This window comes from Cryptomeria japonica, chromosome 11 (assembly GCF_030272615.1).
Source record: "Cryptomeria japonica chromosome 11, Sugi_1.0, whole genome shotgun sequence".
NCBI lineage: Eukaryota > Viridiplantae > Streptophyta > Pinopsida > Cupressales > Cupressaceae > Cryptomeria > Cryptomeria japonica.
The window spans coordinates 368,224,541-368,250,692 of record NC_081415.1 but is presented as its reverse complement, the minus strand read 5'-3'; the positions used below and the strand labels follow the sequence as shown (position 1 = coordinate 368,250,692).

At 35.1% G+C, this 26,152-nt stretch overlaps 1 protein-coding gene across 2 annotated transcripts in view; it reads right to left on the bottom strand.

Annotated features, from left to right (window-relative positions):
* Positions 1-10,706, bottom strand: part of LOC131066831 (eukaryotic translation initiation factor 4E-2) — a 91,028-nt gene extending 80,322 nt beyond the window's left edge. The window contains exons 1-2 of one of the 2 annotated variants that reach the window (XM_058001692.2): positions 10,469-10,706; positions 10,160-10,394 (exon numbers count right to left, since the gene is read on the bottom strand). In XM_058001692.2, coding sequence (XP_057857675.1) covers positions 10,160-10,386 — 227 coding nt within the window. In that variant the 5' untranslated portion in view covers positions 10,387-10,394; positions 10,469-10,706. The remainder of the gene's footprint in view (positions 1-10,159; positions 10,395-10,468) is intronic. The other variant, XM_058001691.1, reaches the window with a different exon arrangement.
* Between the last annotated feature and the right edge of the window lie 15,446 nt (positions 10,707-26,152).

Below are 26,152 nucleotides of genomic sequence, written 5' to 3'. Positions count from 1 at the left end.
ATTCATGAAGAGCAAAATGTGGATGCATCTTTAGAATCTATTCAACAAGAAAATCAAGAACATGAGTCTTCACAGGATATTGTCATTCCTATTATGGATTGTCTCATTGAACCAAGAACAATACCAGTTGAGGATTTGGGAGATCCAAAAATTCCCATTCCAGATGAAGATTTTGACGAAGGAATGATTTCAGCATTAAAAGGAATTCAAGAAAGTAAACAATTGGATGAAGCCATGGAACAATCCACCATACCTGAATGGTTGAAAGAGCGAATGAAGAAGAAGGCAGTGGTAGAAGTACAACCAATGCACGATTTAAATGAAATTCTAGCGCAGATAAGTAAACCTGTGGAGAAGAAGAAAGAAAAGAAACTCTCTAAAATCACAAGAGATAGTTCAAGGTCTCGCACATTGCAAGTTGCAGTTTCAAAAGTTGATAAGGCAAAAGAAGACATCATTCTTGAAGAATGTGAGGTAGGGACAATTGACTTAGGACTTACAACTCAAAAGCAAGAGGTTGAAGATCTAGATGACTTTGTCAAAGTCATTAAGGAAAGATTGATAAAAGAGCAAGAAAAGAAAAATCAGTTGAAAGAAGAGAATTGTTGAGTTTTGATCATATTATAATAGGCAGGTAATTTTAAAAAATTTATTTATGTTTTGACCACAATCTGATACTGATAGAATATATATAATCTTCAATCTGACTTATATATATGTTTGAACAGCTGTATATGATCTGCCACAACCGAATACAACTCCCACAAGGAATTTGCTTTGTCACGAATGAAGATTAATCTGCAGATAATGATCTACACCTGATGCACTATCACTCTGCAATATTGATTTACATTAAGGTATATTCGATCTGATTCAGTAATACGATCTGATCTTATGATATTCGAATAGATAGAATATCAAAGAACCACGAACTATAGTTTATACCCAATCTGATTCACCTTGAATACAATGATCGAACTGCACTAAAATAAATCCAATCTGCTATACTTGGTTTACTGTTGTCTATCACCAAACTGATATCCACGGTCTACAATTTTTCTTTCTGAACTGTTTGATTCGGTCTGACACAGATTTGTTTTTGCCGGATATATCTATTTTTTATCTGTTATGATTGCTATGTTCTTTATATCATGACGAGAGTCATATCTCCTCAGGGAGATACGACTTCTCATAAAGTATCGTATCCTAGGGTGACGGGTTATTGAAAAATAAATTGAATGAATGATTCAATAATCGGATGATTACATTGAACGATATACACACATATATAATATATATAGAGGTTACAAGACAATGTTCTATAATTAGAACATAACGTTAAAGTAAAAGATTAAAGAGCTAAACGCTCAATTAAGCGTGAAAGCTAAATTAAGCTTACAAGCTAATTAACTAAAAAGAAAAAGCTAAATGCTAAATAAAGCTTAAAAGCTAATTAACTAAAAAGCCAAATGAGTTGACAACTAAAAATAGAAGATGACCATTATAGAAGATATTAATATTATTTTAACACCCTCCCTAATGGTCATCATACTCAATACCCTACAGAAAACACTGCAGGTGTTATGATCACAGATGCAAAGAACACTTTGCTGCTACGGAGACCCTCCCAGGATCTGCAGAATGTAAATGACCAAGAGTACCAAAAGCCATCCAAGCAAATGTAGCCTTCACACGCAAATTAGAGATCTGGCACACACGAATTACTAAAGCCTGAAACAATGATTTTGAGGAAAAAATCAGCAAACCCTTTTGCAAAAGAGTACCAACTCCAAAACTGACAGAAAGATATCATGGTTGCAGATGTACGCCCTGGCAGGTGCGACCCAAACTAACTACAACAAAGCTCGATTTTTGAGGAGAAAAATCGATCAAAATCAGAGAACTTCGTGAATCACAAATCTCATGTGAACTTTGCATATTACAGATGATTTTTGAGGAAAAAATCGTAAAAACCAACAAACAATTTTTGAAGAAAAAATCGTGAAAACCTAGAAATCCTACGCAAGCTTTGCGAATGACAAATAATAATTTTTAAGGAAAAAATTCTAAACCTTGAAATAGGAACCCTCGAAAAGAGAATTTACGATTTTGAGGAGAAAATCGAAAAACCAAGAAATCTGAGGTTACAAATCATCGTTTTTGTGGAAAAAAAGGGTAAAACCTAGATAACTAAAATCTTACGCGAATATCACAGATTACAGATGAGATAATTTTTAAGGGAAAATTATAAACCCTGTGAACAATTTTTCAGGAAAAAATCGTGAAAACCCTCCCATGATTTTTTGTGGAAAAAATCAAAAAACTGATAGACAATTTTTCAGGAAAAATCGTGAAAACCCTCCCATGATTTTTTGTGGAAAAAATCAGAAAACCGACAGACAATTTTTCAGGAAAAAAATCGTGAAAACCCTGAGACCTGTAGGACAAGGTCTAGCCTAAATCAATCTAATCAAGGCAACGATATTCAAATATCGTGAACATGCACTGTTTCCAAGTGTTGTGGTTGAGGCCACTAAACTTCTGACTGTGTTCCAACATGATGTTGGTCAAAGATGCCATCATGGAAATCGAGGTTGAACGAGGCCAACCGAGTGAAAGCAAGAGACAAAAGAATCTGATTTAAAACAAATCAAAATAGAAGCAGCTGCTGAAAAAACTAAAACCCTATAGGAGAATTCTGGCACGAATTTCGAGGTTTGGAAGAAACCCAAAAATTAAAATTTTCTGCACACTTAAAACACCATAAACGGTGCCCAAAAAATAGCAAAAATCCCAACGTCCACAAAAATAGCAAAAATTGCAAACTGTTTTTAAATTAAGGCAAATTTGCTGGCACAAAATTTGAGGTGCGGAAAACGAGGCACCCAGAAAAATCTGATACCAACCCAAAAAAGCTCTCAAAAAACCCACCAAGAATCTGAAAATAGAATGCAGATTCGACAGCTCAAAAATCAAGGCACGGAAAACGGTGCACCCAGAAAATATGACGACAACCCAGTTGAGATCTCGAAAAACCCATCAAGAATCTGTAACCAGAATAAAATTTCGACTTGAACTGAAGGGTTAAAACCCCAGTCGAAAATTGCAAAAACCCTAGGAAAATTTTCAACCTACAAAAAAAACCCTGCCCACAAACCAAAAACCCTCAAAAAGCCTTAAAAAAAGAAAAATCATTTTTTATAAAAAAACAATTTAAAAAAATCTGGAAAATATTCCAGAATCGCCAAACTTTAAAGAATCTCATCAACCTGCTCTAATACTATGAAAAATAATCTGATACCATGAAAAATAAATTGAATGAATGATTCAATAATCGGATGATTACATTGAACGATATACACACGTATATATAAAGGTTACAAGACGATGTTCTATAATTAAAACATAATGTTAAAGTAAAAGATTAAAGAGCTAAACGCTAAATTAAGCGTGAAAGCTAAATTAAGCTTAAAAGCTAAATAAAGCTTAAAAGCTAATTAACTAAAAAGAAAAAGCTAAATGCTAAATAAAGTTTAAAAGCTAATTAACTAAAAAGCTAAATGAGTCGACAACTAAAAATAGAAGATGACCACTAAAAATAGAAGATGACCATTATAGAAGATATTAATATTATTTTAACAGTTATAACACTATCGCTTGTTCATTAACACAGCGATTGGTAATAACAAGCGATCATCTACTATATTGCTTTGCTTAATAAAATTGATTAGATTAATAATGACTTATCAATAACGACTCTAATTAACATTAATTTGCTTAATAGATATAAATATTAGAAATCGGCTAAGGCAAGAAGTATGACTAAATCTAAGTGATCAAATTACCAAATATATAAAGTTGATAGGCCATTCACGTATTTGGTCTCAATCAGTATGAAGGATTACTACTGACACTACATCATTAACACTCCCTCTTAGCTAGGGAGGAATCCTTCTTAACCTTTACAAGTTACATCACCTCATTGTGATGATTGACCACAATGGCTACATCCATATGTGGAAAGAAAAAAATATCACCTCACTGTGATATCAACCATCATGACTCATCCATAAATATCACCTCACGTGATATCAACCATCATGATTCATCCATAGATATCACCTCATGTGATATCAACCATTATGGCATATCCATAGATATCACCTCACGTGCATAGATATCACGTGAGATCGTCACCTCACAATGATGGTGAGATGCACAAGTGTTCATCATTGTGAGATTGTCACCTCACAATGATATTCACCATGGCTCATCCAGAGGGTAAACACACAAGTACAAGAAAATCATCACGGACTCTCTCACGTGATGTTGTCATGGCGTCACACACGACTTCCACCATGAACCATATCAGAGGGTGTGTTGCTTTTGTAACTAGGTAGAAAAATAAAAGTTGAATTCTGATTGTCGAAGGCAACATTAGAATTCAACTTAAGTAATAGGGCTGGACCCATTCTTCTATGTGGCATGTGAATTAGTCATGTAATGGGCTGGGCCCAATAACCATATCTTGTATTATGACAGGACCATTTCCTAAACGCGTGGACCCATAAATGTTCCCACGCAACACATTATGTATTCCTAAATGAAACGTGTGGTTAAGCATTTATGTTTATAGGGCTGGGCTTAAATGAAATGTGTGGTTAAGCATTTCATAGGGCTGGGCCTCAAACAGGAAACATGTCACAAGTTGCAAGTTATGTAGGCCCCAAATTGGGCGCCAAAGTGCAAAGTGAATATGTAAAATAAAGAAATTAGTTAAGGCCGACTTAGAAGACTTGAACATGAATCTTGTATATAAACAAGATTCATTCTACACAGCAAACATCCTTATCAAGTGCGATTAGCCTTATGCAAGAACAGTCAGCGAATCAAGCATCTTAGAGAGCGAATCCATTGGACAACTTGCTGGGCAAGGTGATGCGCTATACCTCAATGATCTCCCTCTTCAATTGATGTCGATATTATGCTCTCCCTGAAGACACACTACAGCTGCATATGCTAGGTTCAGTCTGCCCTAGATTGGCATCCAAATCAGATAAGTAATCTGATTCATGTAATCTGCTCATAATAAGAATCTGATTTGAATCTTTCATGCTGGGTTTTTTCCTCCAAGAGGGAGGTTTTCCCAGGGTATAAGCGTGTTATGTGTGTGCTTTATTTTAGTTTGGTTTTCTGTTCTAATAAAGAAATTAGTTAAGGCCGACTTAGAAGACTTGAACATGAATCTTGTATATAAACAAGATTCATTCTACACAACAAACATCCTTATCAAGTGCGATTAGCCTTATGCAAGAACAGTCAGCGAATCAAGCATCTTAGAGAGCGAATCCATTGGACAACTTGCTGGGCAAGGTGATGCGCTATACCTCAATGATCTCCCTCTTCAATTGATGTCGATATTATGCTCTCCCTGAAGACACACTACAGCTGCATATGCTAGGTTCAGTCTGCCCTAGATTGCATCCAAATCAGATAAGTAATCTGATTCATGTAATCTGCTCATAATAAGAATCTGATTTGAATCTTTCATGCTGGGTTTTTTCCTCCAAGAGGGAGGTTTTCCCAGGGTATAAGCGTGTTATGTGTGTGCTTTATTTTAGTTTGGTTTTCTGTTCTATACTGTTAATCTGATCACTAAAAACTAACAAGGTGGAGATAAGGGCTTTCACCTTAAGCCTCTCTCAAAGAGAAATGCATTAACCAGAGTTTACACTATAAACATCTTATAAAGAGAAGAATACATTAGTATAAAAATACAAACAAATCAATGATGCTGAGACTCAATCTCAGCTAGGGCTTAATTCTCCACCATACCAAGCTTACCTTGAAAGTACACAACTTTATTTTGGAGAGAAGTTTGGTGAGAATGTTTGTCGTCTGCTCATCAATACTAATGTATCTTAACTGAATAGCATTCCTTTCCATCATGTCTCTAACATAGTGATACTTGATCTCCACATGCTTTGACCTATCATAAAATACAAGGTTGGAGTCTGCATCACTCTTGGTGTATTCCAAGCTCACCAAGTATCCATCTATCCAAGAATATCATGACCTAGGAGTCAACATAAAGGCCTTCCAGCCTACATCATGGGACTCCATCCCATGAATCATAGTCCTCTAACTGATCACTAGAGAAACCATCTCGACATGGTCCACTCCCTCTGACTGAGCACTTGATGAAGCTCGTTCAGTAGGAGGATGAGACATTTGTCCCACCATTATCTCTTCCAAGGGAATGAGTTGAGAATTTTGAAAAAATGAGGGTGACAGCAAAGAAAACAAAGGAATGGATCGAAAGCATTTCTGACAAAGCCAGTAAGTTTGTGGAAGAAGTGGTGCAAGTACATGGAAAAGTTGTTACATTCATGTATAAAATTCAAAGTATGGTAGAATTGTGGGAAGATTTCCTAGTTGTACAAGATAAGACAATTCCATGTTTGAGCATGTTGAAAGAAACTCCCAAGCAAACTTCGATAGATGGAAGTGTGATAGAAGTGAAGGACATATATGATTTTGGCCATTGGTGTTGTGCATTGATAGCAAAAAAGGAAATCTTTGAGAAGATAGGTGATGATTGTGTTCGGCTAGAGAGAGTAATCAAAGGAATTCAAAATAAGACATCTGTTGCAGTTGCAAAGATGCTTGGACAAAAGATGATTAGTGAAGAGGATAAGAATGTAGAAGGTTTGAGAGATAAAGTGCAAAATAACTTTTTTAAATTTACAAGTCCTACTGTGAAAAATCACTTGAACAATGCTTCTTCATTCATGTTCTTTGTGGATAGCTTTCAAGGACAAGAATTGGAATGGGAGAGAACATTTGCCACGTGTTGATGACTTGGATGTCATTAAATACAAGTTGGATATCATACCAAGTGTAAATGACAGAGGTTGATCTTTTTGTGTCCAGGTTCATTGAATTTGCTATTAGAGAAAGCAATAAGGGATACATCATTCTAGAAGAAAGTTTGTTGAAGAATTAGATGGCATGGAATTTTGCCATTTGTTTTCTTTCCTCACATTTTGTGCCAAGAAAGGTATTCATTTGCCATTGGCTAGTTTTTAATAAAGTTTAACCAATTAGTTAGTTGGTTGTAACTAACTCTAACTAGTGTTTAGTTGTCATAATCTTGGCCATTGATTTCAAATCAATCTGGGCCCTTCATTTGTAATATGCATTCTATATAAGGATTGCTCACTTCATTTGTAATAAGGGACTTACATGAAATTGTTGCTGAGATATTGCCGAAGTTAATACAGAACTCATTGAAACTTGGTGAACCTATGTGTTATTTTGGTGGTACATGGTTAGACTGAACTCCATTTATGCTTAAGTTCAATTGCTTTACTATCATTGATTTGCATTATCTTTGGTGTTAATGTGTATGTGAGCAATTTGAAAATCCGTTATATCTCCTTAGAAGATTGCATCACCTTTGCGTAGTTGTTCCTAATGGTGAAGCAAAGTTTAATTTGGTTTCACTAAGTCATTGATAATTTCTTGCATTGTTAGAGTTAAAATTAGATTCCTAAACCTAACTCCCTTCTGCATTTTATTTCAAAGAGCATTCATAGAAGTAGTCAAAAGTGCTTTATTGTCAAAATCCTAAGTCATCTTGAAGGAAAAAATTGATTGAAATCCTAGAACAACTGTGTAAGTCCCTTTGTGTAAACCAACATATCACATTTATATCCCGAGTCTATCCAAAACAATTAAGTCAATCATTCCCATTGTAAACCTTGGGGTCTTCTTGACTGATCACACTGGCATTCAAGATTTCTTTGTTCAAGAGAGGATAGAATACTTAGTATTTTATTCTGTGTTCGAGGTGTCCTAAAAAAACACATCAACAGAGTTTCTATTTTATGCGATTAAGCTCAGTGTGTGGCTTTAATTCAGAGATTTCATCTGAATCATGGACTTTGAGGGAGATTCTACATCTACCACTGGCTTTGTATTCTTTGTGCTGGTCATGGAAGGAAATATTATTCATCTGTTGCTGTGTATTTCTAAAACGTTGCAACTTCAGTTACAGACTAATATTTGGAAAGTCTGAATACTATATGATTCATTTTCCAGACAGGTATTTGCAGAGAAAGGTTAGCAATTATATTTTTGTTCTTCCTTTTTGGCCAGTGAATGTTGGGAGATATTTTTGTAATTGCTCAAACATAATTATCTTTTGATTAGCAAGAATCTGTTATAAGTCTACTGCTTCTTGTCTGAGAGTTGTGTTTCTTCTGCATATTGTCTGAGAAGCCATTGAACTGCAGTTTATTACGACTATTGATTCTATCTCCACTGAATGTGTTAAGTAGTTAGATCGCATTACGCTGCACTATCACAAAGAAATAAAACTTATATAATTCTGCAACAAAGAAAACTTATCAGTCTCAGATGTTTGAAAACTGTTTGACAAAATGAACAAAGGAAATATTGAGAAATTCGGTTGGGAGTAGGACAGTGTTATTGCAGAAAATAAAATGGGTCCTTGTATTTTGTATGTGGAGAAAGTTGCTCTAATCCTAAATATGACATGGCTTCCATTATGTTTCCATTTTAAGATTTATTAAGGTAGGAAAACATTTGATGTGAGAGAATTTGATGTTTAATTTTGAACCAAACTTTGATCATTAGATTAAGGAATATATTGTAAGTATAACAATAACTTTTAAAAAACTAACCCTTCCTAATTTTTTATAAGCTTTGCAACCTATGGAGCAAATTAAAGAATTTTTCGACTAAACTTTGTACACTAAATTAAAGGATTTATTCTATGTCTAATGGTAAATTACTAAGAACTAATCCTATCCAATTTTTTATAATCTTTCAGAAAAAAAATTTTAAAGGAAAATCTGAAAAGTGCGACCTATAAAAAGCAAACTAATGAAAAACAACAAAACAACAATAGCTCTCCTAAAACTTACCTTCAAAGACAGTTAGTTCTCTGGGAGCTCATCTAATACATACCTCAAAACCCAGAAAAAATCTGATCCAAACTCACAATAGTTTGGAAATTATAATGGAAACAAAAATGTTGGCCCAAATGTAGCTCTGAAACCCCTTTGTTATGATATTCATTGGACATATTTGTAAAAATCAGAAATATAGCATACCACTTCAAGGGGTGACCTTCAATAATTAGATTATAATATATGAATTGAATATATGTGATGCTATGGAGGAGAGTTCTCATCCTTATTTAGAGGCTTAACTATTAAAAGACATACCCTTTCATTTTAGATAAAAGAGACTAATGTATTAACTAATATTTATATTAAGGTTAACTATGCCACAATTGATTAACTTATTAGACTTGGGAATATATGATATTAAGATCATAACACAGCTCGAAATAAAGTTGCCTAGTTTGATAGGCATTTCATCAAACACTTGTTACAATACACAATATCAGTAGGGGTCATTACACAAGTCGTCAATTCCAAGTCAAAATTGGATCTGTAAAGTTTTGTGACGAGTTTTAAAACTTTCTATGATTATGACTACTTAATTAGATGTTGACATTGAGGCTTCGTTGATTCATTTGTGTTAACGAAGCATTTCAAGACGCTAATTTGATAGAAGCGTCTTGATGGAGGGTGTTATTGACTTTGCTGATATTTGGAATGGGGTGATATTGTGAAGATATTTATTACAGCTGAAAGTGACTTATGACTCATAATCACTAGAAAGGGATTCTTTATCAGAAGGGCATAATCTATTGGTAGGGTGAAGCTATTGCCACGGTGATGACCCCAATTAAATATGTACCAGGTCCTGCAAGTCTGGGTTGAAGTGTGTGGTGAATTTTGAAAGTTATTCTGAATGAGGCTACAAACAAAACAGGGATTTATGCTCTATTCTACCATATCAAAGGGAATCGGCAGTTCCAGTTATTTCTTATAGATTCTCTCACTCCATTGGGAGAAAGGAGGGAAACCCATGAGAAGTGAATCTATGAACAGAACTCCAAGCAGCGTTTTTACGTAGCTCCCTTTAGGTTATCTCAGGAATGAATGAATATAAGGGCTGGTAATGAATAGAATTTCGTCTGCACCTAGATACGCGAAGGAAGAAAGCAGATCGCGAGAAAACTTAACGTCCAGTTTTAGGGTTGTTGTAGAGGTTTGCATACCGCCAGAAATCCTCGACAGTGCTGAACGTGTAAACAGAGCGTAAGGAAGAACCCCACGCAGCCTGCTTTGACTTGCCATTTGGATTATCGAACCAGAATGTCCATGAATGCTCGAGTGGATGTGTGTTAGAGTCCGCTGCCTCCAGCGACCTTTCAATATTCTCTCCTCCTTCCACGATTTCTCCTTCCTCTGCACCTGCTTCACCTATCTCTGCCGCATCCTCCATTATCCTCCCTGCAAAATAGAGGCCCTCAACAAAAGAAAAAAAAACCTCGCATTCAAATGAAAATTGAAAGCCCATTGCTTACCTTCCCGGTGGTTCGAAAAAATGCCTCGATGACTTCTTTACCGAAAAAATGCCTCGTGTTTTGTTTATTCCCTTCGGCCAGGCTGCAAAATTTCTACTCGCTCCACTAAATGACTTGATCGTCGTGTTGGCTTTAAAATGCTTTTCTTAAAAACCTGAAATCTATTGACGAATGCTCGGATTTAGGACTCTTGGAGTGCTCGATTTAGGACTCTTGAGTGCTCTCTCAAGAATTTCAGTTATTTAGTGAAATTTATTGATTATTTTCATGACAAGTGGTTTTTATAAATTCATTTCTTTTCATGAGAATGAATGGTCTATATTAAATTTAGGGATAAATTGTTAAGATTTTTTTTGAAAGTCATCTATCTCAATATTATGAATTATGAAATTTTTATAAGATCAAGTTCATTTAAATTGCTATTTTATTTATGTTTAATTATGGAGTTATTTATAAGATCGAGTCTATTTTGCTTGTTATCCATCTACATTTGAGTCATGATTGTATTGGGATGAGTACCTCTTAAGAAGTCTTGATGCTTTTGTTGCAAATGTGATGTCAATGGTTGTCATTAATGATTGGCATTGATGTCAACATATTGGTTTGAGATTGGTCTCTTATATTGGTGATCTGAAAGATGTGTTCCCGAAATCTTTGGTGCTCCGAAAGATGTGTTATAGTTGTTATTCAATGCAGATTGATTGAGTTGATGGTGATCTGGATTTCTCTTCTTATCAGATATGATATTGATTGATTGTATTCATGAGTATCTTGGTTCCATTCTTTTTGTTGCTAAGTTGGGTAGTGTTATTTGGGTTCGGTTCGCTCTGGAATTCGAGAATGAGTAACGGCTCTTTGAGTCATAATGTCAGCCTGATATTTGTTATGGATGTGACCGATAATGTGTGTTGTGGTATGGTCTACTTCTCATTCCTTCCCACCAACAGAATGTTTAGTGCTGACCTATTTTTGGATCTTTGTTTAGTTGACTTAGAAGATTATATTGTTTGGAGACAGTATAAGTAAGAGGTTGATGAAGAATAAATTTGTTGTATGGAAGATGTGTGAGATCTGGTTGATGCTGATATGTGAAGTGTGTTGTTGCTAAGTGGCACCGGAAGCAGTTTTGGCATTGTAGATTATGTGGTGGATTCTCTTTTCATTCTTCTTTCTTCGACAGTGAGCCTTTATGGGCAGTGAACCCTCTGGCAGTGAGCCTTTTTGGGTAGTGAGCCCTCTAAAAGGTGTTAGACAACAAAGTTAAGCTTGTATGTACCTACAAAAGAGTAGGTTGCAGATATCTTCACAAAGGCGTTGTGTAAGGATACTTTTGAGTATCTTCGAAAAAATTTAGGGGTATTACCCCTTCCCAATTTAAACTGATGTACATTCAGATGTGCATTAGTCTGGCGAAATGCTTGAATATTCTTATCTGGACTAGTGCTTGGGTGCTTCCTCTTAGGGGGAGCAAATTTAATTTTCATAGGGGGAGTTATGCCTTCCTATATCCTTGATGTCAAAGGGGGAGAGATGTGATGAGATGTAGAAATGTGATGTGCAAAGACGCTAATCTTTTGATGCGAAGAGAGTTTTGTTTGTTGTTGATAGATATTGCCATCAATAAAAAAGGGGGGAGATTGATGCAAATAAGATGTTGATGGTTGTCATTAATGATTGTCATTGATGTCAACATATTGGTTTGAGACTAGTCTCTTATGTTGGTGATCTGAAAGATGCATTGTTGGAATCTTTGGTGCTTTAAAAGATGTGTTATAGTTGTTGTTTAGTGCAGATTGATTGAGTTGATGGTGATCTGAATTTCTCTTCTTATCGGATATGATATTGATCGATTGTATTCATGAGTATCTTGGTTCCATTCTTTTTGTTGCTAAGTTGGGTAGTGTTATTTTGGGTCCGATTCAATTTGGAATTCGAGAATGAGTGATGACTCTTTGAGTCATAATGTGGATCTGATATTTATGATGGATGTAACATGTTGATCTAACTGATGATGTGTGTTTTGGTATGGTTCCCACCACCAAAATGTTTAGTGTTGACCTACTTTTGGATCTTTGTTTGGCTGACTTAGAAGATTATGTTGTTTGGAGATAGTATGTTGATTATTTGGGAAATTGAGAGGAGGGGTGAATCGGTTGAAAATAAAATTTTATTTTAACCTTAATACATAGATCCAAAGTTATTAACAAAATTATCAAAAAGTGAGTGCATGCAAAAAATAGATTAGACACAAGAAACACCAAAATTTACGTGGGAAACACAAAAAGGGGAAAACTACGAAGAATGCTAATTCTCAATATATAAACACCAGTTAAGGTGACACTAGTTAAGGTGATGTTTACAAAGAGTGACTCACTAACAAGGTGCTCACTACAGGCGGGCTCACTTCCTTGAAAGGCTCACTACTAAGGTGCTCACTGTTGGTGGGTTCACTACCGATGAAGAAAGAAAGATAAAGAGAATCCGCCACAAAACCACAGTTTGTATTGTCGGAACTAATTCCAACAACAATCGACAATACTATACTCACACAACAATTGGATTCTTTCAATCTTGCATGTCTTCAACACAAAAAGCCATATCTCAACTCATCAAATTATATTCATATAAATGTTGTCTTCGAAAATCATAATTCTCAATGTCAGTTGTGACAAAAATCTAAAATAGGTCTCCACTAAACATTCTGGTGGTGGGAAGGAATGAGAAGTGACCATATCACACTGTTCCACATTGAACATATCAACATGCTACATACATCACCAAAGCCGGACCCAAAATACATCCACATGTTATACAACCTCAATATCTAGTCCAAGTCCTTGAGCTCCAAACCAATCTAGACCTAAAGATAATACAAAGAAACATCTTCCAAGATACCAAACTCATCCAGTGAAACTGGGAAACCTCCAAGCGCACAACAAACCTTAATCAAACACTTTTTCTCATCATACCACATCTGGACCTAATTTGGACCAAAGGATTTGACATCAATGACAACACATAGTGTAATGCTAACATGATATAAGTAAGAGGTTGAATCTAAATGAGATACAGTAATAGATGAAGAAGAAATTTGTTGTATGGAATATGTGTGAGATCTGGTTAATGTTGATATGTGAAGTGTGTTGTTGTTAAGTGGCACCGGAAGCAGTTTTGGCATTACAAATTATATGGTGGATTCTCTTTTCATTCTTCTTTCTTTGGTAGTGAGCCCTCCAACAGTGAGGCACCTTTTGTAAAAATCACCTTAACCGGTGTTATGTATTGAGAACTAACATTCTCCATGGTTTTTCCCTTCTTAGGTTTTCAATGTTATATCGGGTGTTCATTGTGTGATATGTTTTGTGTATGTGCTTTCATGTTATATCCGCATTAATTAATTTTGTTGGTTATTTTGAATGTGTGAAAGAATTGAAGAAAAAGTTTAAGTTGTCAATTGATTCACCCCCACTCTTAGTTGCCCTGATATTTAATAGCTTTATCCCTATGAGCATCAGTTAGATGCCATGAGTGTTTCATGGACTATTCATTCTCATGAGAGATGGATTTATGTAAGCTATTGTTTATAAATATAGGTCAATTAGTTTGACTCAAACATTACATAGTTGAAGCATGATATGAATATCATGAGGGAAAAATCTATTTTAAAATGGATATTGATATATTCTTGTAAGGGAAATAATTTTATGTGACAAATCCATGTTATGATTAAAAAAAATGCAAGATTATTAAAAGATCTTTGAAAGAGTTGGGATTAACAAAGAAAATAAGAAGGCTTGTGAGAAATTGATATAGTCCAAAAAAGACAAACATATGAACATAAGGAGGAAATGATTGATTTCTCTTAGAAAACAAACCCCTGAAGGTATTTTTGTGAATCTATGACAGAAAGAAAAAGAAAACAATATAAAATAATATCATTGAAGTCAAAATGTTAAAATATGTGAAACTTCTTTATGAGTGGGGCCATGATAAAGGCACTTATCCCATTATTATCACAATGCCCAAGCTCTTCTCTATAAAGATATTAAGCAACGAATAAAGGGATTGGTAGGGGATAAAGTGTAATATATAAATGGGTTGCAAGTTGTATTAAAATGGGGGTAAAAATCCTTGCACCACACATCTAAATAAGTTTCAATGGCGATACCCAAGATGACTTCCTAATAGAGTGAATGATTGGTGTTGTTATTCCTCTCTACAAATGCAAGGATATTAATGACCCATCTAATTATTACTCTATTATGGTCAAACCTCTTCTAGAAAATCTTTCCAAAAGCATGATAGCATGTAGTAAAATATGCAATTGAGCTATTAAAAGAGGGAGAGAGAACAAAGGGAAGTCATATTTAATCCTATACACTCCTTTATCGATCATTGCATTAGCCTTAGAAAATATGGAATACTTAAAGAGAATTTTCCATTACTTTATTGATTTTCAAAAAACTTTTGACAAAGTGTGTAGGGCCAATCTTTAGCTTAAGATAGAGGAACATGGAATTCCAGACAAATATAAAGTAGTTCATAGGATTTATGAGCAAGCCATGGCTAAAATAAGAATAAAAGATTGAAAAAGATATTTTGGAAGCAATAGCCCACCTTATCTGGATTAATATGTTGATAAAATTCAAGAGGAGTAGTGGAATAAAGTTATTCGGGTACATCCAACTTGTTACATACATAGTGAAGTTAGTCTTATGTGTCAATGAACTTGTTCTAATTGCAAAATTAACTCATAATTTGGTATACAATAAGGAAATTCTTGACAGAGCACTCCAAGAGTCATCAGTGGATCCTAGTGACTCCCCACCTATGAGAGAGAAAGGAAGGCACTAGGATGATTTTCACTTGGAGGAACTCTACATTCAAAAGAGGGGCTGAATCCACTAAATCCAAATCCAAGGGGAACAAGGATGTGAATTCTAAGTGGATTGCAAGGGTTGAAGTGTGATTTACCCTCTTTTGTAAATGAGAAAGTTGACTCGTTGAATATGTGGAAAAGAGAGAGAAAATGAGTGAAATGAAGAGCTACTAGTTCGAGTTCGTGTTGTAACTTTGGATTTGAGCTAATTAGATTATTATGGATTTGCCCTGCAAATTTGGAGAAAAGTTGTCGGGACCGTGGCAGGAATGTACATGGTCCTCCACAAAATCTGCGAAACGAAAAGGGTTCTTATGTCTTTGCAAATGAAGCCCAAACCTGCAATTATAGCTGCACACCTGCAACCTACACATAGAAAAGAGAGGAAAAGGGGGTTGTGGATAGGGGTTTGGCTCAGTCGAACCCCGGTTGAGGAATCAACCTTGAAAGAAAGTAATTGCAAATGCTTGAATGTAAATAATAGAAATGTATACCATGTAGATCTGCAACTTGTTGATGATGAATTATTTTCTTCTTGAATGTAATCACAAGTGTTGCATGGAATGGCATGTAACATGAAAAAAACCTAACACACAGACATACTTTCAAATGAATGTTTTTATATGGCTCCAATGGATGAATGAAGAAGACTTGAATGCTTGAATGCTTGATGATGTATATCTTCGCCTATGCTTGCTTATCATTCCTTCACTTGAAATTTGCCTCCCATCCCTTCTTATGCAAATGAGAAAACCAACTCCCTTTTATACATGCCTCTTGAAGATTAATTCATCTCATAAAAGGCCGACATCGGGGAGATTTTGGATCCTGAAATGCAGATAGGGTCGGGGGACCTATCTTGGGGCCACCCTAAGAGGGTGGGACCGGGGCACCACACCCCTATCCAAGGGGGACATGCCTCTGTCCTACCCTATCTTGGGGCCCGAATAGGGTCCCGAGGCTATCTTGAGGCTCAAACATGAAGGGAGCAAGGGGTGAAAATGCAAAAATAGGTCTTGGTTGGGGAAGAAGATGTTGTCACTGAGGTGAGGACCTAAATGTGGTTAAATTGTAGTAGGCACAATTTTATGACACTGCATTTTTCCCCCACTTTAATGGGAGTATGGCTTACGCCACTACTATCGGTAAAGTAGAAGAAAGAGAGAGATGTAGAGCAATACCACAAGGAGTATAAGACATCACTAATCAAGAGGAACAAAGCCCCCAATCTTAGGATCTTAACTCACTCGAACATATGCAAGAGCACACAAAACAAAAAGGAACAAGACACACAAAACAAAAATAAAGCGCAAAAGACACGCAACAAGACAAGACACGAGACGACAAACCAACTAGATGAAGAGACCTCGATACTCAGATGTCTCAACAACTGATCAGGGCATAAAGACCAATTCCATCACATAAACACAAGCGATCACATAAAAGAGAAAATTTGACATCATCCATGAACCATCAATAGAAAAACCATGGGTTCATGAGAGGAAGAAGAGAGGGTACATGAATACACACTTTGGTAATCCATGAGAAGAAAGGAGAACAAGAGAAAAACCATGGACATCTCAGCCCTAAAACTAGGTGATCCATGGAGAGAAGGACATGGAAATCTATCCCCCAGAGCCTGTTTGGGTGATCCATGTAAGGGAGGAGAGTGAGAACACCATTAATTCTACTCAACCTTAAGTGCGTGTGTGCAAGTAAGGTTAAAAGCACCTCATAGGAGTCTATGCTCAAGTATGCTACAACCTGTATAGAATGTATAGTAGAAGTATCAAGAAAGGTGTGATATCTTGCTCTAAGAGTCTGTGCTCTAGTTCCGAGAATAATCAGCCTGCAAAAAGTGGTTTCATCTCGCTCTAAGAGTACGTGCTCTGGTTCTGAGAATGACGCACTTTACAAGAGAAAAGTGATGACATCTTGCTCTATGAGGCTTCCCTCTGGTTCCAAGAATGTCCCACTATACAAGAAAAGTGATGACATCTTGCTCGAAGAGGCTTCCCCCTGGTTCCAATAATGTCCCACTGTACAAGAAAAGTGATGACACCTTGCTCTTAGATGTCGCCCTCTGGTTCCAAGAATGTCCCACTGTACAATGCATGAGAGCAGTATAGTGCAAAGGAGCAGTGTGGGTGCCCCCCCCTTAAGATGCCAACATAGACTAATGTTGATATCTTAAGGAAATAATAACAAGGATACCTACCTTCATCGCAAAGAAGATATTCGTTTTGAAACAATGTCATAAATCCAAGCAAGAGAGGGAATACTCTTCAAGCAAGGATAAGATAGTTGAAAAGAGATGTCTTGTTGTAAGTGTAAAGGTGATCCTTGGAGGAGAAGAGATCTTTGTTCAAAAGACATCTACCCCCAAGAGGACCTGTCTTATAAAAATATAACATCTTATAGAACAAAGAAAAGAAGAGAACAAGCATGCAATCCTTCCTCCTATTCCTAGGTGAAAGGGATTCTCGATGAGGGATGACTCACTTTTATCCCCTAGAGGGATTGGTGAATTTATCATAGATGTAAATTACCAAGTGGAAAAGAGGTTGTAATCAAGGACTTACACCTCTTGTATAAAAAAGAATCCTTGAGCAAACAACCAACAATTTCTCACAAGGAATGACATCAAGTAATAAAGCTCACACCATCCACACAATAGGGAAAAGTGGATCCTTAGAGAAAGAGAGAGGGAGAGAGATAATTTCCCCCCAAGTGTAGGACAATGAGAAGAATTACATAGCTTCTAGAGAGATATTTCTCATAAAAGATATACCATCACAAGCAAGGAATACATCCTAACCAAGGAACAAACATGCACTCATGTGAAGGATAACTCCATTCAAGAAAGGACATCAAGTTATGAATAACACAATAGAAGAGGTAATTTTTCAAAGAGAGAGAAATAAGAAGAAGAAGGTTCACAAAAATCCTCTAAGAAGAGATTGTTCATAATAGACATACCATTTCAAGCAAGGAGAAGATCCCACTCACGGAACATACATGCGCTCGCATGAAGGAATACTTTGTGCCAGAAAGGACATCAAGTTATGAATAACACAATATAAGAGGTAATTGTCAAAGAGAGAGAAAGAATAAGAAGGTTCACAAAGGTTATCTAAATAAAGATTATTCATAATAGATGTATCATTTCAAGCAAGGAGAAGATCCCATTCATGGAACAAAGATGCACTCACATGAAGGAATACACCATGCCAAAAAGGACATCAAGTTTATGAATAATGCACCCCATAAAGAAAGTAGTGAAACCTTAGAAAGATGAAAAGGATTATTCTTTCTCCCCAAGAATAGAGGCAAGAATAAATAGACTATTACATTGCTCACTAAGTATGATTGCACCTGAAATTGTACCACCACGAATGACAAAGAGCCCCCAATAATTAGGCTAACTATGTCACATAGTGAGGAGCAACATAATAGAAACTTGAATGTTATTTTAAATGATCATGATGAATGTGCCATTGATTTTCAGATGTTATGGTTAACACGCATGAATCAATGTAATGTTGTATTTGTGTTTTCAAAGCTTGACACTCGTCAGTAGAATGGCCATGGATTTGATGATATTTACAAAGAGAAGAATTTTGAGAATTTTTAGGTTGAAGAGGAGATATGGATTTGGAATTTAGAAGATTGGTCAACACATTTTCTTGTTGTAACTCAAAATTATAATGAGAAGGTGTGCGTTTACAAGACAATGGAGAAGAAGAAGATGTGGACAAAGGAAAGTATAATTTCTCATGATTTTGTCGCTCACATTCAAGCATTTGTCCATTGCATCCATGTGTATGTTCAAAAGAAGGTTCACTCTTAGGGGGAATTGGATTGAAGTTTAAAGAGGCCCAATCAATTTCAAGATTTGTGTTAAGAGAAAAATTTGGAATGTGAAATTCAGGCATCTCATACTTGCTAGAAAAGGTAGGAGTGTAATCTAAGGACCCCCAATCATCCTCTAAGAGTTCCTCTTTAGGAAATTCATTGGTAGGAGATGGGGTATTTGATTGAATTGAAGAGGACTGTAGGAACTAAGAAAGAATATGATGCTTCACTTATGTTCTCATCAACTACCTCATTAGTATATGTGTAAGGCACAACATGATAATCAGGAAGAATTCTTGGTTTCCTAGGAACATAAATGGAATTGATTTGATTTTTGTTAGGCTCTTGATTTTTGGGAGAGAGAGAATAATGATGAGAAATAATATCATCCTCTTGTTCTAAGGTATCTTTATGTTCAAGACACTCATTAGAAAAAGGACTATCATATGGAATTAATGCTTCCAATTTAGAGGGAATATCATGAAAAGAAGGTATGGTATCACTAGGATAAGTAGCCATAATATTATCCTCTTGCACAAAATATTCCTTATGAGCGAGATAATTTTTAGGAGAAGAAGGAACACAAATATCCAAAGATTCATCTTTAGGAGGGAGATCTTTGAAAGAAGTGTCCATATTCCCTTTTTTCACCAATGTGCCCTCATTAATGAGATCAATTTTGGGAGAAGGTAAATCATATCTATGAATGAAAGGGAGAACTAAATTATAATCATATGTATGAAAGGGAACATCATGAATATCTTTAATGTAACTTGAAATTGAATTAGAAAAATAAGATAAGAACTCCATATTCATTAATGATCAAACAAGAATAATGTTCACCCCATACATGCATAGAAAATTTAATAAAGGAAGGAAAATGGAATTTGAATTGCAAATTTGAAATTTGAATATGGATTTGTGAAATTTGAATTTTTGTTCGACCTTAGAAGGTGTTAAAATTGATAAAGTATGCCAATTTTTTGGATTTAAGTAAAAAAACAGTTAATTCCGTCTCCTAAAATTTCAGGGAAAAAGTCGAGGACCATGGCGAAAGTGCACACGGTCCGACAAAATTTTTTCAAATTTTTTAGGGATGACAGGTATTGTGATATTATTGTGGAATCCAAAAAAATAGTTGATTTGGAGATGTCTAGATCGATCAAATTTGCAGTTAAAGGTCGAAAATAGAAAGATCTTAAAAATTAGGGTTTTATGATTTAACCACTGAATTTTCAAAATAAAGAGACATATTTGAATTGCAATTTTGAAATAGAAATCAAATCTAAAACAAGTAATTAAAATGTTTCACTTCACAAACTTAATTTCCTCAAAATGAAAAATTAGGGTTTTTATGCAATTAACCTCTAAAATTTGCAAATACATCAAACTTGAAAATGAAAATTTGAAATTTAAATTGCAATTAATCAGATCTAATAATGAGAAATTAGAATTAATGTGTTTCACATCAGGTTCACCAAAATGTAAAGTGGAAAATTGGATCTTAGTGACTCCCCACCTAGGAGGGAGAAAGAAAGTCATTAGGATGATTTTCACTTGGAGGAACTCTACATTCAAAAGAGGGGCCTAATCCACTAGATCCAAATCCAAGGGAAACAAGGATGTGAATTCTAAGTGGATTGCAAGGGTTGAAGTGTGATTTACCCTCTTTTGTAAATGAGAAATTTGACTTGTTGACTATGTGGAAAAGAGAGAGAAAATGAGTGAAATGAAGAGCTACCAATTCGGGATCGCGTTGTAACTTCGAATCTGAGCTAATTAGACAGATACAGATCTACCCTGCAAATTTGGAGAAAAGTCATCTGGACCGTGGTGGGAATGTACATGGTCCTCTACAAAATCTACGAAATGAAAAGGGTTCATCTGTCTCTGCAAATGAAGCCCAAACCTGCAAGCTACACACAAAAAAGAGAGGAAAAGGGGGTTGTGGATAGGGAAATGCCTCAGTCAAACCCGGTTCAGGAATCAACCTTGAAAGAAAGTAATTGCAAATGCTTGAATGTAAACAATAAAAATGTATACCTTGTAGATCTGCAACTTGTTGATGATGATTGCTTTGCTTCTTGAATGTAATCACTAGTGTTGCATGGAATTGCATGTAACATGACAAAACCAATTGATATAAATTCATCTAAATAAGATGCTCAATCATAAACATAATGAGCTCAAACACTTTCAAAACATATCAAGGAAGATTAGTTAAACAAGAAGCTAGCTAGGAAATGAACAAAACGAAATGAACTTCCCCATGATGCTCCCTATGACATGGCTCTTCCTTGTCTTCCTCCACTCCAAGATCTTGTTGCTATGTGGAGTATGCCCTCATTTTGAGCACTAGCACAATGGGATGCCAAATGGAGGATGGGAGATGATTGATTATGGTCAAGTATTGAATGAGGATGCAAATGAAGTAATAGAGGTTAAATATCAATTCCAACAAGTGGAAGAGCTAGAATCTAATACAATGGCTTCCTACAAAACATTCAAATTCTAAGTAACAATGATAATGCATGGGTAACTCTTATGTGTGTGTGAGAGCCTCAACAATGAAGGAATGGGCTCTATTTATAGAGGAAATGGGCAAATGAAGGGTTGGGATTGAGTTATTGAGGAAGGGTTAGGATTTCTTGAGAAAGTGGTGATCCTCAATCCATGTGCTCCCCTTCAATCCAATCACATGTTGACAAGCGTCAACAAGGGAAGGATTGAGAGGAGAGGGAAAAAACATTTATTGCTTTAGAAGACATGAGGGTTACCCTAGGTGGTTTGGTTAGAGTTAGGTTAGTGGATAAAGCTTTTATCCAAAAGATAAACTCTTGTGCAAGGGTTAAAGGATAACCATGGTCAAAGAAATGAATGCTTGAAGAGACCTATGAGTTAAATGGATGGTTAAGTTAGAGAGAAAGTCTCTAACCAAGGGTTACAAGTGGGTTAACCATTAATGGTTTGAGAAGACTTTGGAGGTTAACTTGTAGAAGGGATAAAGCCTTTAATGGTTTATGAAGATTTTGAAGGTTTTTGAGAATTGACCCGTTCTTAAGGAATATGCAAATGATTAGGAGGGGGATTAAGCTAATTGGATGGGGTTAGAAGAGTCTAGAAGAAGGGTTAGTGTGCAAGTGGATTTTGTAGGAAAATGCAAGTGGGAGAGATTTTAGGATTTTTAATTGGAATTAATTTATTTCAATTTATTGGTGTAACTTGCATTTAGATAGATATTTAAATAAATATTGATTTATTTAAATGTGAAGAGGGTATTTAATTAAATGTGAAAATGGGATTTAATCAAATAACTATGATTTATTTAATTAAAAGTCAAAATATGGTTTAAATGAATTAAATCAAATAAATTAAATAATTTATTTAATTAAAAGGAGAAGAGGCTTAGGGTGATTTAATTAAATATTAATTTAATTAATTGTTGATCCATGGTTAAATAATCAAATAAATTCTAAGTATTCATTTAATTAAGTGGACATATTTGGGTGTCTACACCTCCCATCCACCAATACATCTCATAATGAATCCCTATACATAGAAGTATTCATTCACAAACATAAAAAAGAGAAAGTCCTACTAGATGGTTTATCAATTAATAAAATTTTACTTTTGAGTCAGTATTGCTATAATGGATGCTACTTTGACTTAGATCTCCCATATAACATTCACCTTAATTACACATGGATACATTACATATAGGTCATACCATCCACATACCAATAATGCTTTAAATTCCCCCATAATAGTACTAAAGTAACTATTTTTGGGAATCCTTGCCTTTTCAATACTATTAAAATATATAAGACATAATTATAACTAGATATATAATAATGATGAATCCCATCTTTCGCATCCAATGTAGACCAATCCATCCTATCTACATCATCCATACTAAACACCACTATCCTCAATATTAAGGTCCAAATCAATGACAAAGGATGCATAGAGTATAACTTGAAATAATACTTCTGTGTAGGGCAACTTCTATCTTCATCAAGATAATGTGCCAAGCCCCAATCTATAAAAGAAGCATCTCTAGTTAAGTTTTTGTTAAATTAAAACCTACAATATTTTCAACTTGAGGAGAGATGAACAAAGAATTCATAGAAGAAGACATCTCTACATGGTTGTACAAAGACGAAGAAGATCCAATTACATTACCAGTTGAAAATGATACCAAAGGCCTTTGCATAATCAAAATCATGGGATATAAAGGTCAAGGTGTTTGAGACATCAACAAAAAGGAATAAAAAGTCTCATGTTTATGATAAAGAGACATAAAAATCAAGGGCTTGGGTATGGGACATTGGAAACTATGTCTTCAAAACTTGAGTTTATCTTGACTAAGGTAGCCAAAGTTTTTCATATTGTTGAAACTATTGATTAGGGTACCTTCAATGACTTATTTACACATATCACCAAACAATTTCAAGACTACTCCCTTTTTACCTTATTCTTCATATTATTCACTTTTGCATCATAATCCAAAGAGCTTTGACCCATCTATCTCAAGATCATAAATTATGACTAACAAGGACTTCCAATTATAAACATATTTCAAAATGATGAAGCTAACATAATGTTTATGGTAATTTGAGAGAATATACCATTGGGAGATCATACAGGTGGCTTTTTTTTATAGATCTTGACAACGAAGTATAAATTTTCATGAGATTAAATCCTTCAATCATAAAAATAATAAAATGAGCCCCTTGCAAAAACCATAATGAGCCATTGCCACATTAGGAAAAAGTAATATAAAAGGACATATTTGAAAGTTAAAAACTCTCTAAAGCACCTAATGATGGAGGATTAGATCTTCCCACCATTTATAAGCACCAATATAAATCTCTAATTGGTGGAGGAATTATAGGAAATAAATATTGGTATAGCACAAAATCTTAAGGTGCACATTTTTATAGCACCATTGTCACCTTAGGAAAAATAAAAGTTCATAATATTCTTTTAAAAGAGGAGAATATTTTTTTCTTGGTCTTATGTAGACATGTCAAGACTTGATCCCTCTTTAGTGGTTCATCACTTGATAGTTCTTTTGGATGCAAAACCAGTAAAACAAAAAACTTTGCGTGATGCATCCCCAAAAAACATTGTTGGTAAAGATCAAGCTAAAAAAAGTTATTATTTATTCAAATAATTGATTATTTGGAATGGGTATCTAATCTTGTTCGTGTTACTAAAGACATTGGGAGCATTTGTATATGCTCTGACTTCAAAGTTTTGAACAAAGCTTGTCCAAAGGATGATTTTCCATTACCCAATATTGACATCATTATGAACTTAAAAACTAATCATGAAATGTTCTCCTTAATGAATGGATTCTCAAGATAAAACCAAATATGCATCACACCTAAATATTTGTTGGCAATATTGCATTATAACAGACAATGAAAGATTGTTGGCATTTCATAAGGATATTGAGAAGGTTGTTGATGATTATGGGTATAACTGATTAAAGATGTTTTACTGTCTTGATATTATTATTTTGTCATTGATGTCAAGAAATTGATTTTCTAATTTAGTATGATGTTGCCATATCTTGAGAAGTATGATATGAAGATTATAAAGATGTCGGTAAAAGACACAGGAAAGAATATGATGAATAAGGGGATGAATAAGGTATTCAATGGGCAACTACTATCGAGTCAGACAATGATGAGATCATGACGTTTTAGATTGCTTTAACATTATACATATGTTGTAAATTGTAAAGGTTAATACTATACTATGTTATCAACCAAAGAACCTAGTCGGTAAACCCTAAGGTTATCGCTATTGGTTAATGAAGGCGAAATGTCTACCGAGTGAAGTTTAGTATTCACCGAGTTGTTACCGAGTTGTAACCGAGCTATAACAGAATGCATTAAATGTTTACATGTGGTATTTAATGAAGGAAGCTGATGAACTGGAGCGGATTAAATGATTGGTAAGCCGTGGAAGAAGTTTGTTAACGAATCTAAGGCAATGAAAAGTCGGCATGAAGATCTACAACTCAGATTGAACCGCAATACCCTGGCTTAAGTTCCAAGACTATTATGCAAGTTCCAAGGTAGGGTAAAACATTTTTAGATCGAAAGATGCATTGAACCTGGACAAGATTGAAGATCTGATGGCTATGATTGATCATGGGAAATGTGATCAAGGAGATTAAGCGGTTATCTAATTGTTTATAAATAGGAAACTGTTGATAAACAATGTATGCAGGCAAGTGTATGCACAGGGATGCTACATAGTGATTACCGAGCACAGAAGCTTGAAGACCTGTTTGAATAATAGAGTATAGAAGCCCAACAGATAGACAAGATTAGTTCTATGTCTAGATTGTATTGAACAAATAAGAATCTATTTTAGCATTTTAGATGTGAAGTTGCAGATAGATTTTTATTACTGTTATTTTGTGAAAGTGACAGAAAATCTCTTAACCGAGTGGACTTAACAGTTTTATATGTAAACCCTCTAGCAAGGTGACATTCTGATTAAGTGTTTGAAATCCTTTAACAAGGTCACTTCTAACAAAGCGAAGATCCTAACAGATCTAAGGGAAATCCCTTAACCGGGTCACATCTAGAAATGTGTTTGTAATCTTTAACATGATTTGCTTTTAACTGAGCATACTCCAGAAGAGTATATTTCTTAGTGGGTCCGAAATCCCATAGTGGTTTTTCCCTATTTGGGTTTCCACAATAAATCTGGTGTTATGAGGTTTATATTGTTCATATGCTTTTGAGTTTGCATGTTTAACAGTTTTGGTTATATTACTAATATATATGTTATCGAGGTTGAATATGATATTTTTGTGGATGATTAAGTTTGTATGATTCACCCCCCTCCCCTCTCATCTTGTTGGCTATTGGATCTATACTTATATTAAGTATCAGAACTATCAAATATCAACATAAGAACATATTTGT